Raw genomic sequence first — 16,872 nt, 5'->3', positions numbered from 1 at the left:
AAAAGTGGCCTCTGTTTTGGAATACTATTTTAGCATGTAAGGAATGAGGTCTGGCTCACATAAAGGGCAGGCTTACAAAGCCTGCCCAGTGCCACTGTCTTACCTTATGCAAGGAGCATAAAACAACTCTTCAGGCCTTTATTCACTGAAATGGAATGTTTCATTAGGAATTTTACTCAAAGAGTAAGTCTGCATACTGAGAAAGTTATGTAGGGAAAGTGATTTTTCCCTAAGCTAAAAATAAAATACAAATGTGGAAAAGTTCACAGCGTTTCATGCCCCATACCCTCTCCCCATGACCACTGAAGACATGGTTGAACCAAGAGGGGGTACTGTGGACCCTCCATGGGCTTGATATTAAGAGTCTGTGCGATAACTTCGAGCTCCTTCTCTGATTAGCTGTGTTTTCTCATTTGCGTTTGTAGGCTGGAGAACAACTGGAAAGTCCAAATCTAAAAATAAACAAAGCAAAACAATAAGCATCCTCTTATTATGCTATGTTTTCTTTAATGAGGCAAGTGGTGGATATTTTCATTGAAATGGTTGGCAAATCAATACAATGCATAAGCTATTTAAGGACTTCAGCAGGGAGGAGACACTGTCTTTACACTTCATTTAAGTTCCGTCAGTTACAGAAACATAAAACCAAAGTTCTGAGATTACACAAAACAATGCATACTGAGTGAGAGCCAGTAGGAACAATAAAAGGCCAAATCAGACCCAGAAAGGCTTCACATCTTGCATTTACCCGATACAGAATATCTTAAAAAGAGACTTGTTTTTTAAATGATCAAATGAATTTTGAAATTAATAAAAAAGAACTTACAGTGATTGAAACACCTGCAATTTTAAAAACTTAATGAATGGGTTTAACAGCAAAAAAGAGAATTAGTGAAATGAAAGACATCTGAGGAGATTAATCATAATGTAACACAGAGAAACAAATAGGCAGAATATAAAAGAGGTTAAAAGACATGAAGAATAGAATAATTAAGTCTAACTTATATGTAATAAGACTTTCATAAAGAAATGAAGAGTCAAGGCGTATTTAAAGATTTAATGGGTGAGAATTTCCTAGAAATGATGAATGACATCAACCCACAGGTTTAAGAAACAGCCAGGACAAATTAAAGGAAACTTGTATTTAAAACACCTTAGTGACATTGAAGAACACCAAAGACAATGGTTTTAAAAGCAGTCTTTTGGCAAATATGGAAGCTTCAACCTATAGCATTTTATTTTCAGTATGCTAAAAGAAGATATATCTACCAATCTCAATATGTCGACAAAACCTATTATTGTTACATTTCTTTTTTTAAAATCATGATATATGAGTATTTTCAGGCAATAAAAACAGAAATAGTGCCACCAGTAGACTCAATTTAAAAGTTGTAATTCAGGCAGAAAGAAATTGTTACCAGATAGAAAATTTCTGTTGTAAAAAGGAATGACTAGTAAAGAAAAGGATAGATATGTGAGTAAAACTAAATTATTATTGACTATATAAAACAAGAATAATAATTCATGATGCTTAAAATTAAGATAAAACTAGACTACAATGATAGTGTATAAATCAAGATAAAGGTGATCAAGTTTAAAGTGCTATAAATTTCTGGTGTTTTCAAGAGAGAGGCTTCCCACCCTTCCCCTCTCCAATAGGAATTAACTTTAAACTTTGATAACTTAAGTATACTTGATAAATTTCTAAGGTGCCCCTAAGAGAATGAAGAGAGAATATAATGTTCAAACTGGAAGGGAGAAATAAATGGAATATGAAAAACATACTCTACCAACACAGAAGAAGGAAAAAAGAAAGGAAAAGGGAAACAAAAATAGTAATGTAAAGTTATAATTATAATAATTAAATAATAAGAGAAAGCACAAATGTAGTACCTATTATGTGCCCAGCATTGTTCTCAGCACTTTATGTACATTAATTCACTTAATAACAGAACTACAAGGCAGGGTTATTATTATAGCTATTTTATAGTAAAGGTAACGGAGGCAAAGAGTATTTCCCATAGTTATACAGTTACTACCTAGTTACACAGGCAGTAATAGAATTGGTATTCAAACCTAGTCAGTATTTCTCGGTATTGGTTCTTTTAAAGACAATGCTATGCTATCTCTTTCAAAAGAGTAAGTTAATATTAAAAATCAAAATACATCATTAATTATAAGAAATACAAGGGATTTAACACTGTTTAAAAGAAAAACACTATCAGACTGAAGATACATGAAAGAACATAAGGACAAAATAGTTGAGAATAAAAGGATGAAGCATTTACTATACAAATATTAACAAAAATAAAGCTAATATAACTATATTTAAACAGACAAAAACATATAAGACAAAGAGCATTGCCAGCTCTAGAGGTTAACTACATAATAATAAAATGTTCAATACACCAAATGGCTATAAAAATTCTTAACTCATGTACATTAATAACACAGCCTCAAAATATATGAAGCAAAAATTGACAGAACTTTAAGAGAAATAGAAAATCCATTATCACAGTGGAAGATTTGAATGCTCCTCTTAGTAACTGACTAATGAAGTTATCAAAAAATCTTTATGAATATAAAGAGTTTGAAAAGTGTGATGATGTGTGCTATCCCCCCATCAAAAAAAAATTTTTTATATTGAAGTTCTAACCATCAGTGCCTCAGAATGTGACCATATTTGGAGAGAGGGTCTTAAGGATGTAATAAAGTTAAAATGAGGTCCCCTGGGTGAGGTTTATTTGAATGGTGTCCTTATAAGAATAGGATATTAAGACATAGACACACAGAAGTAAGACCATGTAAAGACGGGAGAAAATGACCGTCTTACATGCCAAGAAGAGAGGCCTCAGAGGAAACCAACCTTGCAGCACCTTAATCTTTGACTTCTGACCTTCAGAATTTTGAGAGAATATATTTCTCTGTTCAAACCATTCAGTCTGATACTTTGTTATGGCAGCTCTAGCAAACTAATACATACAATAAATTAGCTTTATTTAATCATCATATATGGAACAGTGAACCTAAAAATGCAGAGTGTACTGTTTCGAAGCATTGTGGAACATTTATAAAAGTTAAGTTCTAGATTGTGAAGCAATCTCCAAGACATTTCAATGTATTGTATCATGCTGTCTGCAATCTCTAATCACAGCACAGTTAAGTTAGGTAAGAACAATAGTAAAGTTTACAACTCACACAGGTTTACAAATTAAGACATATGTAAGTCTAAGTTATACCTCAAAGAAAAAATCATAATGGAAATTAGAAAGTATTTAGAACTCGCTCGTAAGAATAAAATAATAATGTGAGTGTGAAGCCCAACTGGTACTTATAGGAAAATTTATAACCTAATAGCTTATTATCAGGAAAGAAGAAAGGTTTGAACAGTAAGAAGTATAAAAAGTATCCCTTGCTGGTGTGGCTCAGTAGATTAAGTGCCAGCCTGTGAACCAAAGGATCGCTGGCTCGATTCCCAGTCAAGGCACGTGCCTGGGTAGCAGGCTAGGTCTCTGGTGTGGGGTGAGTGAGAGGTAACGACACATTAATGTTCCTCTCCCTTTCTTCTTCTCTCCCTTTCTCTCTCTAAAAATAAATAAATAAAATCTTTTTTTTAAAGTAAGAAGTTAGAAAATTAACAGAATAAATTAAGTAACAAAGAAAAAATTAAGTAGAAACACATATACAAGATAATCAACAAAACCAAAAGTTACTTATCTGAGAAGAGTGAAATTTTCAAATCTCTGGCAAAATGAGTAAAAAAGGAAGCAGAAAGAACCAATGTAAGTAATAAAAATGGGACCGTAATGCAGATTCTACAGATGTGTAAAAAATAATGAGAGGAAATTTTGAAGAACCTTTTCTTAATAAAGAAAAAAGGAACCTAAATGGTCTATACACATTAAGTACATTGAATCAATAATTTTTTTAAATCTTCATCCAAGGATATATCTATTGATTTTTGAGATAGAGAAATGGGGGGAGAGAGAGAAAGAAACATCAATGTGAGAGAGAAACAGTGATTGGTACACGGCCCAGCCAAGGATTAAACTCACAATCTATGTATGTGCCCTAACCAGGGATCTAGTGCACAGACTTCTGGTGTACAGAACAATGCTCTAACCAACTGAGCCACCCACCCAGGGCCATTAAATTAATAATTTAAAATGTCTACAATCTCACTGTCCAGAAGGTTCCACAAAACCCTGGAGGAATAAATCCAATGATACATATTGGGTATCTCGGGAATATGATTGTTTTAAGGCTGGAAAACCAATTCATATAATTCTTCACATGAACAGACTAAAATAGAAAAACCATAACCATCTCAAATGATGAAAAAGTATTTGATAAAATTTCACACACATCTTATCAAATTCTGACAAACTAGGAATAGGAAGACAACTTTCTTAACCTGGCCAAAAACCTACAGCAAACCTCATAATTTTGATGTAATCTTGAAAGCATCTTCTCTTCAACATTACACTAGTAGTCTCACCAAACACAGAAAGGCAAAAAAAAGAAACATGGTAAAGGATGGGAAGAAAGAATTAAAACTATCACTATACATAAATAATTGGAAATAGAGTTTAACTAGTTCTTGGATTCAAAATCAATGTTTAAGAAGTACATTTTTATATACCAAAAAACAAGTAGAAATTAATATATTATACCATTTATTTATTTATAATTGTGTTAAAGTGTTTAGAGTATTCATGAATAAATGTCACTAAAGATATATGATATATCTTTAATGAAAGCCAATAAAGAGACCTAAATAAATGGAGACATAAATACCATGTCACGTATTAGAAAACTCACATTTTTAAAAATGTCAATTCTATCTAACTGATCTACAGTGTCACTGCAATTCTAAGAAAGATCCCAAAAGTTTTGTTTAACAAACTTGTGTTAAGAACTTCACAAAGCTGATTTTAAAATTTATATGGAAAAGCAAAAAGCAAGGATAATGAGACTGTCCTGAACAACAAGTTAAAAAGACTTAATAAAGGTATTAGGAATTGTTATAAATGGGCCCGGTATTGCATCCAGATAGACAAAATGATCAGTGGACCAGGACAGAAAGCCCAGAAACTACTCCATCTATATAGTAAATATGTACCAAAATCAAGACTAGAAATCAGTGTGCTGGGGCAGTTGTTTTCTATATGGGAGAAAATGAAATTGGAATCCTATACCATACCACATGCAAAAATCAATTCTAGATGATTAAATGTGAAAATCAAAATTATATAACTTTGAGAAGACCATATAGAACACCTTTATATTCTTGGGACAGGGAATGATTTCTTAATCAAAACACAAAAATTGCTAAACATAAATGCAAAATTTGATATATGACTACATTACAATTAAGAACTTTGGCTTATCAAAAGACATATAAAAAGTGAAACATCAAGTCATAAACTGGAGAAGGTAGTTTTAACAAATATAATCAACACAGTTAATACCCAAGTATAAAAAATCAGTAAGTAAGAGGCAGATGACAGAATAAATATGCAAAAGATTTGAGCAGGCATTTCATTGAAGGATAAACCGAAATGACCAAAAAGCATATGAAAAAATGTCCTACTTTGCTAGTAATGAAAGAGCTAAAAATTAGAACCACAATGGTATACAATTTTCCAACCAGACTGGGGCACATCAGGTGATGTCAAGTTTTGGCAAAGATGTGGAATAACAGAAAGTCCCATTAACTATTAGTAGGAATGGAAATTAGTGTGACAATTTTGCAAAACAACTTGGCATTATGTAATAAGTTGTAGATATGCATACCCTTTGATTAAGTTATTCTACTCCTGTGTAAATATGTACCTAGAAAACTCTAGCACTCATGCACTGGGAGAGGTGCATAAGAACATTCATAGCAGCATTGTTTTTTTAGTGGCAAAAGAAAGTGAAACTACCTAAATATCCATTAGTAGAATAGATAAGTTATAGATGTTCTCATGGAAGAATATTATATAACATTGAAAATGAATGAAAGATAGTGAATGTCTCTCAGAAATATGATATTGAGTAAAAAAAAAATAAGCAAGTAGAAGAATAATTGTTGAGTATAAGTCCATTCATTTGAGTTCAAAAATGAGCAAAACTGACTTGTGGTCAGGATGGTGGCATAGGTCCTTGCACAACCACATCAAAATTACAACTAAAATATAGAACACCCATCACTCAGAACTGTCAGAAAAAGAGTTGAATGGAAGAATGACAACTACAGAATTAAAAAAATCACATCTATCCAGACTGATAGGAAGGACAGAGACAAGGAACATGATAGTCCATATCCCTGTATGGTTGATAAAAATTCAGAAAGAATATCTTGGGAGTGAGGAGTCCCAGCCTCACACCAGGCCCCAGAGTCCAGAGTTCCAGTTCCAGGAAGATAAGACCCTGGAAATTCTGGCTGCAAAAATCAGCAGGAATTGAGTCAGTGGAAGAAAATTCTGGAGTCTCAAGCAATTCCCCTGAAAGAACCCATACACGGACTTACTCAGACTTACTTCTTCTGAGCTCCAGCACCAGGAGAGCAACCTAAAAGGTACCAGTGGCATGCAGGGATACAGGAAGGAACTGAAGTGTCTGGCATCAAGGCGGGACCTGGGGAACAGCTTTCTCCCAGACAAAAAGGCAAGCAAAGGCCTTTGTCTCTTTTCTGAGCCCTCTCCCCACAGAAACCAGCAGGTAGGTGCCATATCTGAGATTCCATCAACATGGCTAACACTGTATGCCCCACCCTGGAGATTCCCTGAGAATCCATCAGATCCAAATTATAGATCCATCCAAACTGTTAACCATGGCTTTTCCATATGAATGGTTGGTCTTGGCTCATGTTTCACAACTTCCTAAATCCTAATCAAACAAACAACGGCAGGCCTCAGTAAGCTCTGAGGCTTCATATAACTTGCTAAGTGGCCCCAGGCATGGCACTAGCAGCAGCCAGCCTAGATTCACAGCTGGGCTTCGCCTGGGAATCTCCAAGCTCAGCACAAGTAGCAGCCGTCTCAGATTGCTTATCAAAAGACATATAAAAAGTGAAACATCAAGGGTGGCCCTGGGCAAACACAGGTGGGAGCTGACCTTGGCCTATATTTACTATATCAAATATTAAAGAGACTTAGTTAAGAAAAAGAAGATCAAGACTATGAAATATAAAGTAGCAATAAATACATATCTATCAACATTTGAGTCTAAAAAACAAACTAAACAAACAAGAAGAACAGAGACAGAATCATGGATATGGAGAACATTTTGATGGTTGCCAGATGGAAGGGGTGTATGTGAGGAGGTGAGGGGATTAAGAAGTACAAATAAGTACTTAGTTACAGAAACTCCATGGGAATGTAAAGTACAATATAGGAAAAGGAGTAGCCAAAGAACTTATATGCATGTCCCATTGACATGAACAATGGTGTGGGGATTGCCTGAGGGATTGGGGAGAGTGCTTCTTGGAGGGGACAAAGGGGGAAGATTGGGACAACTGTAATAGCATGATCAATAAAATATAATTTAAAAAAATAATAAAATCAATACCAGTAAAAATATGCAAAACCAAGCAAAATACTGATTAGAGATGTAAATGTATAATTGTAATACTAAAAAGAATAGTAAGAAATGATTACATTATCACAGCCAGCATATGGATGGAAAATAACTGTACCCATCAATGAATGAATGGATAAAGAAGGAAATCCTGCCATTTACGACATCATGGATGGAACTTGCATGCATTATGCTAAGTGAAATAAGTCAGACAGAGAAAGATAAATACTGTATGATCTCACTTACGTGGATCTAAAAAAAGACCCCAACAAAATCCAAACTCATAGAAAAAGATATTCACTCTTTTCAGGCTGGAATCATGGAGGGTGCAGAAGAGAATAAGGTTTCTGCTGTACCAGAAACCCTTAAAAAAAGTGAAGGAATTTTGCAACCTGAAAATCGAGTGCCTAAGAAATAAGTTTGCCCAAAAGACACTTTGAAAGGCAAGGAAGAAGCTTATCTAAGAAAAAACTAAACACTATCACAAGGAATACAAGCAGACGTACAGAACTGAGATTCAAATAGCTAAGGAGGGCAAGAAAAGCTGGCAACCTTCATGTACACACGGAACCCAAACTGGCATTGTCATCAGGATCATAGGTATCAATGGTGTGAGCCCAAAGTTCTGCAAGGTGCTGCAGCATCTATGCCTTTGCCAGATCTTCAATGACACTTTTGTTAAACTGAACAAGGCTTCAATTTAACATGCTAAGGACTGTGGATCCATACATTGCATGAGGGTACCCAAACCTGAAGTCAGTAAATGAATTAATCCACAAGCATGGCTATTACAAAGTCAGCCAAAGGCAAATTGCCCTGACAGACATAATGTATTGATTGCTCAATCTCTTGGTAAATATGGCCAAACATTTGGCACAGTGTCTAACTATATCCTGCAGATAAGATGGTGAATGGTGCTTGAGATGTCAGATACAGCAGGTATAGTCACTCTGGGCTGTTATATTAAATAGTTTTAATAATGAATTGAATGAAGCAGAAGTTGTGCAGAGATCGTATTTACAAATAACCCCAAACTGAAATATGCTTGGACAAAGGCCCATACTATCAAAAGTAAGTGTGATAGATGGAAAGCAGCTGGAATCCTGACAGTTTGCCAGAGAAGAGCAAGGGTGATAAGACTGAATTAGGGAAAGGAGTTGAGAGAAAGCCAGAAGGGTCTGGGGAAAAGAGTGCAAAAAAGTAGAAGAGAGGTGAAATATTATTCAGCCATAAGAAGGAATGAAGTACTGATACATGCTACAATGTGGATGAACCTAAAAGCATGCTAAGTGAAAGATGCTAGGCACAAAAGGACAAATATTGTATGATTCCATTTATATAAAATATCCAGAATAGGTAAAACCATAGAGTAGAAAACAGATTTGTGTTCACTATCACAGCCTCTGTGATCCACCTTTGGCAGGCTTATTATACCTGTACATTAACTGTGTGTGATTATGTGTTGAATATTTGTCTCCCCATCTTCTCTGCTGGAGTTTAAGTTCCAAGACAGCTGGCACCATGTCTTTTCTCTAGCACCTAGCATAGTGTCAGGCAAATATTACAAGCTCAATTAATGTTTGCTATAAAAAAATAATCTTGATAAACCTGTCTAGTAGATTTGCTCACTGAACCTTGGCAGCCAAAAATTGAAGAAGCTTTGGGTCCAACTTTGAGCTGCTTCTGGAGTAACATCCTAAGTTGAGTCACTTGTGCTGCTGCCCTGGCCCAGGACCTTGATGATGCTTACTTGGTGTTTTCACGTAAAGCAGCAGCAAAAGGCTCTGGACTAGTTACAAGAATTATTTTCCATGAACCATTTTCAGAAATCAATCCCTTTTGATTGGGTGAAAGAGAGTAGGAAGTGGAGTGGGAATTAGTGAAAATGGAGATGAATTTAGTATCTTCCTTGGTGCCCTTTTCCTGGTTAGCTTTGTTTGATGAACACATGTAGTAAATGTCTCAATATCTTAGCCAAGCTCAAGAGGCTAATTATAAGCCATATGGCTTCTTCAGCTTAGTGGCTGTGAATTTATTTGAGTTTCAACCAGGTGAGTAGCAGGAACAATTAAGCAATCAATGAATTTTTCTATGCACTGAGTCTCACATTTTTAGAACCAAGGTCAACACTATAAAATCTCCTCCTTTACATACTTTAATCTTTTTTATTCTCTCTCCTTAAAACAAAAATTAGGAAATCATGACTTCACAAAAAATTTTTAGGGTTTAACCAGAATTTTTCGATCTATTGCCTTCAGCTTGGAAAAGAAATGAATTTATCTCTTGTATTTTTGGTTTGCTGTGCCAGGGTGTTCAGAGATAACAAGTTCCCATTTATGTTCTTGCCTCTGTACTTTCTCTCTCTCTCTCTCTCTCTCTCTCTCTCTCTCACAAATACACACACACACACACACACACACACACACACACACACACACACACACACACATCGTTCCAGGGAATTGGGTTCTATCTCAAGATGGCCTATAAAGCCCTTATCGCTAGTAGAATTCTGATTATATTGTGGACTTCCACTAATACAGGAGTATAGGGTCTTATTTGTGAACATTTGAAAGGAAGGGAAGTTACCTTTGTCTTTCAAGTTTCCAATACAAATAAAGGAGGTGGGCACCCCCCACAAAGACACTACCTCTCTTATATTTACTCTTGATTGATTCACAAGAATAACAGAATTCCCCTGTGTTCCCAGGATTTCACTGGGAATACATTTTTATTTTGAGACTGAAATGGGAATCAGCTTTCAAGTTCTATAGTTTCCAGTGTATATTAAAGATAACACTATTTTGAATGTTTCCCCTTTATTTCTTAATGATAGAAGCTGGGTTATAACTCCTTCACATGGTTGAAAGAGACATAATAACCTAAGTAAATCCCTCCTCTCTACTACCAAATCTCACTCTGTACCACCCCTCTCAAACAGAGACTGGTACCATGTTACAGTATTAAAAAGTATCTTAGGCATTAGTGTCAAGGTGTAGGCATGTTTGGAGTATGCACATAATAAAAAATATCCAAGAAAAATCATAAACTTTAGCTATAAAACTAGAATTATTAAACTATCTCAAGGCAGGTGAAAACATTTCTCACATTTTAGTAAGTATATCAGTTAAAAAAGGGTTTGGTTTGATATTTCAAATTTGAATTTTCATAAGTTAGAAGATATCAACAATATCTTGTAACATGTTCTTAAATGTGAAAGTTGAGGTGTTACTGAAATCAAATCAGAAATGTATTTCTCTAGTTAACTCCCATTATTAGTCTTTTTCTTTATTAGTCTTCTTTACTAGTCTAGTTAGGCATAAGGAAACAATAAAGTATTAAGAAGATACAACTTTTATTCTGGAGAGGGATTAACTCACATTAATTTTATTATATCTTGTATCTTGGCATTTCTGGAAAGTGAGGGAAAATAATATAAGAAAAAAATGTAACCATACTTCTTTTAAAAAAATATATATATATATAAATAAATTTCTAGTTGTAATCTTTATATACTGACCAAATTTCTAAGCACAGTATAATCTGTAGCATAGCACTTAAATAAATAATTAATGTAAAACCCTCACTCTATCCATTCTGTCATCTCGATCATCTTTCCTCTCCTCTAAATGCAGAGTTCTGTGCTCCAGAGGCCTTTTTCCCTATTCCTTGCCAGTAACAAGTTTGACTTCCAGATGTAGAGCCCGTACAAGAAAATATTCTAATAGTATTAGCTACATAATTTGCAAAACCCAGTCTAAAATTAAAATGTAGTATACCTAATTCAAAAGTTAAGAATTTCAAGATCATGACAGCAGAGCAATAAACCAAGTTCTGGAAATCTTAGCCAGTGTGATTGGACAAGAAGAAATAAAAGGCATACAGATTGGAACAGAAGAAATAAGGCCCTCTATTTGCAGATGACATGACCGCTTATATATACAATCCCAAGGAAATTACACAAATACAACTTAATAAGTGAGCTTAACAAGAGCACAAGATACAAAGTCAGCATACAAAAATAGTTGTAAATTCTTGTGATGAACAATTGAAAACCAAAATTTAAAATGAATGCCATGTATAGTAGCTCCCTCCAAAATAAAATACTTACCCATCTCATAAAATATGTACTAATTCTGTATACTGAAAACTACAAAATACTCACAAAAGAAATCAGACGAGACCTAAATAAGTGGGGACACATACCATGTTGGTGAATTGAAAGATTCAACATAGTAAAGATGTCATTTTTTTCCAAACTAAGCTACAAAGTTAATGCAATACTAATTTAAAAATCAGCAGTATTTTTTCTGTCAATTTAGACAACCTGATATTAAAATTTAAATGGAAACTCAAAGAAACTAGATTAGCCAAGGCATATTCTTTTGAAAAAGAATAAATTTGGAGGAATCACACTAGTGTTTTAAGACTTATTTTAAAACTGCAGAAAGGAAGAGGGTGTGTTATTGGTAAAAGGATAGACATACAGGTCAATGGAATGGAATAGAGTCCATATAAATAGACCCACAGAAATATAGACAATTGATTTTTGACAAAGATGCAAAGACAATTCAATGGAGAAAGGATAATCTTTTCAGCAAATGGTGTTCAACAATTATACGCAAAAAAAAGTCTCTACCTAAACTTCACACCTTATACAAAAATTAACTCGAAATGGGTATAGATCTAAATGTTAAACATAAAACTTTTAAAAAACATTGGAGAAAATCTTCATGACATAGGCTTAGGCTAAGAGTTCTTAGACATGACATCAAAAGCACAATCCATTAAAAAAGTTAATAAATTTTAATCAAAATTTTTGCTCTGCTAAGCAACAGCATATATATATATGTGTGTATATATATACACACATATATATATATGACATTTTTGTGAAACAAACAAAACCCCATAAACAGTTACCTAAAAATTTTTAAAAATTTTTATCCTTGAGGATCTGGTGCCACAGGGTTGATGTAAACGTGCGTTTGACTCTGCACCTTTCTATGGTTGTTGAATTTCTATGAGTATGTCTTATTTTTCATACAAGACCTCAAATCTCCCCACCACTGGTAGCTTTCAAATGAGGTTGGGCAGCAATCTGCTAGAAAAGCTATGGAGAGATGAGGGTTGATGCCTTGGATTCCTTCCAAGTCTAAAATTTTATGATTTTGTGATTAGATCTAACATAAGATCATTAAAAATCCCCTAAGTGAGAAAATGTTTGCCATATTTTATTTAATTTCAGAATCACTGAAATAAACTACTCAAAGCTCCAACATCTCACAAGTGCTTTCTAATAGACTCAAATCTTGACATATACTGCTTATCATTTGTCATGAGTAACTTGATATATAAGTGACTAGTACCATTTTTAAGTGTATTCTCTGAAACAACTTTAAGTGGGTCACCTTCTTTTGCAGAACAGAAGAGACTAGTATATTAATTGGATCAGAGTCCAGAAAGTATAGTCTTCACATGGAATCTGCTTTTTCATCCTTACAAGACTTAACTTGTATTAGTTTTTATCAGTAAACTATATTAGGTCTCTGAATTAGTGAAGTGAAAATCTGAAACTAACTAAACTAATGCACCTAACTACAAATAAGGCATAAATTCTCATAATGAAATGTTATACTGGGGTGCAGTGGTAGTGGATTTTACTGCACAGTTAATGACATTTAAGCTTTGGGATCTTTATCTGTGCAGACCCTTCCAGGGGCCCTAAAGGCCCCTGGAAATGTCTTCACGTTTTTATAGATTTTGCAAAAGTAAGATATTTTAACCATAACCAAACACAGTCCCTTTCCGCTTTGTTTTTCCTCCATCATGTTTTTCTCCTTGATAAATGGCAACAGAGGGGCTATGGACATTTTGGAGATTTGGTTAAGGAGAAATAGAGTTGGGGATAAGTTTCATTTGAGTTTAGTAGGATACGTTTTTGTGGTTTGCAGCAACTGTGTATAATTATTAGTGACCATACTGGCACAGGAATGGCTTTAGGATACGCTTAGCGCTCACTATGCCAATTCACTTGCTGAGGGGGCATGAAGACCCACCCCAGAGGGGGCGTCACACAATATGAATGTGTCAGTGGGCTCTGATCCTGGAAGTATTGGGTTATGGAGAGAAAACAAGGTTTGAAATGCGCAGAGTAAGAAATGATGTGTGGAAATTTTTTCCCAAATTTTACATGTTATATATGAAACAAACTAGTTTTTGCAGATTTTACAACAATTCCTACAAATTTAGACAATGTTACCAGTAATGAGTTGTAAAAATGAAACTTTTTTAATCTACTAATAATAAAAAACAAATTTTGATCAAACATACTAGATAGAGGAAAGACAGAATTATTTTTTTATTCTTACATATGATATTATTAAATTTTTGTTAAATGAAGAGGCAATCAAACAGCATGCACCCAGAAAGCAAAGGGTAAAAGTATTAAAGAAATGTGCCAGTCAGTTAAACTATTGCTATTTTTCTAGATTTTGTGATATTTATCTTATTTTTAAGCTTTGCAATTTGTTGTGTTTTCTTCTCATTTTAAGTAAATATTCACTGTGATTCAATTTTGCATTCTATATTTGTATTCTTTTTCTTAAAAAGGACTACCCAAGTTGTACAAATTTCAGCCCTACAAAATCTGGATTAACTCTCCATAGGAGCTTTTAAGTATTTAGGAATGGAATAAAGGTTTTTCCTCTTGGTTTAGAATTCTTAGTAACACAGTCAAATAGGATCGTGATTTACTTAGTCTAGAATCTGACCTCTGCAATGGAATTGATAGTTCTGGGGGTTCAGAACTGAGAGCAGTGAAAGACACATAGATTTATCACCAGTCACCCTGCAGGAAGGAAACCTGGGTAGAATTTGGCACCAAGGATGAATTTCTGTTCCAGAAAAGAAATCTGCAAAAAAAGTCTGCTGAAATGACCTGGTGGAACTTTGATCTAATTTAGAAGAAAAAGGACTTTGAGGCTTTTCAGGGAAGTATGAACACTAGATTTGTGATATCTAGGTTCAATTCACCTAGTTTTGGTTTCCACAGTGTAAAACACAAGTTAAGATAAGATTGTTACAGTGGATGACAATGACAATGCTGTCCAATCTCACCGTCCCTTTCTATCCTCTGTCAGTGATTGGGCACTGGACAGAATTGATGGATGTTACGTGAGAGCCTGTGAACAACAGAGCCAGAGACCTCTGACATGATCTTAAAACAGTTTACCTCCCTTGCAAGAGCAGATGGGATTAATACACTGGGCTCATTGTTCTTAAACAAGTTATGTCAAGGTCACTGGCCCTTCTTTGAAGAGGAGTTTGCATATATGCATCTCTTTTTAACCTATTTATGAGTCATACTGCTTGCTTGCTCTTTTTGATGTTTATGCCCTCATTAAAAGACTTGTTCTTTTATATCCCAAATTAGGCAAAAGAAACTTGTAATTGCGTTGCACTATAGGCCCACAATTTGGTTCCCAGGGCAGCGATAAAAATTTGTAAGAGCACCTATCCCTGTTTGTTGGACTGGCCACCCAGTGAACCCCAAAGGAAGGAGTCATAGGTTACAGAAAAATCCCTTCTGTCCTTTCTGACTCCCCAATCCTAAAATGGTCTGAAACTAAGTATGATTCACATGACTGAGCATCCTTTAAGCTGGAGTCAAGGGTGGGTAATAACTGGATACTACTTAGCATCACATTCGATTAGGAATAAAAGTTAAGTGGAAGCCTTTAAGCAGTCTCTGCTGCTTGATGTCACGGAATTTCTGTTTCGGTGTGATGCAAAGAATCAGTGTATGGTACAGTCCAAAGAAATGCACCATTCCTAATTTCAGCAGTTCTGAAAACACTGGACCACTGTCTGAATTACCAAATAACTATCTTATTTGGAGGATTCTTTGTGACTTAGTGATACAGTCTGTAATTGAGAATAATGGTGCATTCTACAGGAGAAAATGATAGTAGGTTTATGGCTACAAGACGGAGAGGAAAATGGTGGGTTTGACTCCAGTTTGTTAAACAAAGGCATTTTTCAGAGACCATGAAACATTCCTGGTGTTGTGAATTCTGTGAGATTTTATCGTTTGTTACATTTTTTCTTTATCATTTCAAGTAATATATCATGACTATGCATATACAGAGACAGAAATGTTGGGGTTTTTTTTAAAATAGGACAACATTCTTGATGTTGGTTTGAGGCTAGCTCTAAATGTGTAAGTTGAGAAAGAGGCTTCATTTCCAGGGAAGAAAGACTATGCTCTCCCAATGTTACCCAAAATTCATTATCAAATAATCAGAAAGAATGAAGGCTTGCTGACTTTTCTTGATGTCCATTTCTCTTCTATTTGAAGTGGGATCTTAAAGTAACAGACTGAAATGCTTTTCCTGGGAAAAAATTTTTACCTTGGTTCTCTTACCTCTGGGCACTCCCAAACCTTCCTGAAGCCAGAGCTCACACAGTTGAAATGAGAACATGAACAGTACTAGCTTTGCATGTTGTATTAGATTAACATATTTCATGATTTCTTTCTAATGGTATGAGGCTCTGCTTTTCTCTGTCGTCAGAAAAATTACCTTTCCTTGTACCGTCTGCAAAGGAAGTACCAAAGCTGATAGTCTGTGGAATCCCCCACAATTGGTTGTTGGATCTCCCTCACTTTAGTTATAACCATCACCAGGGACCCAGTACTTGGCAAGGCCTATGGAAGGATACCCACTACCTCTGCTCTTATCTTACTCCACCTTTTTCCATGTCAGTCTTGATCTGCTCCTCAAGATCCTCTGGGGACACATAGAAGTCCTCTTCTGGCACTGATGATTTGGGTCGGCAGCGTCCACAGCAGCAGTTGCAACAGCAGCACAGACAGCAGCAAAAGTAGCAGCCAGTCAAGAGGCCAATAATGACAAACAGGGTCTAGGAAAAACAGGCAAAGCAAAACAAAGGTGAGGGGTACTGGGGTGTGGGAGAACCCCAGAAATCAAGTGTGTACCCTGTACCTCCAAAGACCTAAAGACATCGCAGTTCACCCTGCACCCTCATCCTTTTTGCATGCAATCTTTTTAGTTTTCTTGGAAACAAATTCTGTATAGAGTTTTGCCTAGCAGGTTAAACCCAGAGGGAATGGCTTGCGGCCAAAGTAATGACATATGACATGTTCTTCTTTATTCTTAAGCTATGGTGACCATTATTGACAGTAAAGCAAACAAAACAACAAAGAAACAAAGCAACAAGTAAAATCTCTACAGGTCTCATGATCTAACCAAGGGGACAGAATCATTCTCACCAAATGAGCTGTTGATA

At 35.3% G+C, this 16,872-nt stretch overlaps 1 protein-coding gene across 1 annotated transcript in view; it reads right to left on the bottom strand.

Moving 5' to 3' along the window:
- Window positions 1-357: 357 nt before the first annotated feature.
- The window catches only part of DNAJC5B (DnaJ heat shock protein family (Hsp40) member C5 beta), a 43,735-nt gene continuing 27,220 nt past the window's right edge, over window positions 358-16,872 (bottom strand). Inside the window, exons 3-4 of the mRNA XM_054590040.1 lie at window positions 16,314-16,485; window positions 358-452 (exon numbers count right to left, since the gene is read on the bottom strand). Coding sequence (XP_054446015.1) covers window positions 358-452; window positions 16,314-16,485 — 267 coding nt within the window. The remainder of the gene's footprint in view (window positions 453-16,313; window positions 16,486-16,872) is intronic.

This window comes from Pteronotus mesoamericanus, unplaced genomic scaffold (assembly GCF_021234165.1).
Source record: "Pteronotus mesoamericanus isolate MK-2021 breed Mesoamerican mustached bat unplaced genomic scaffold, CSHL_Meso_final scaffold_174, whole genome shotgun sequence".
NCBI lineage: Eukaryota > Metazoa > Chordata > Mammalia > Chiroptera > Mormoopidae > Pteronotus > Pteronotus mesoamericanus.
The sequence above is the reverse complement of the archived record's forward strand: the minus strand, read 5'-3'. Positions and strand labels throughout refer to the sequence as shown.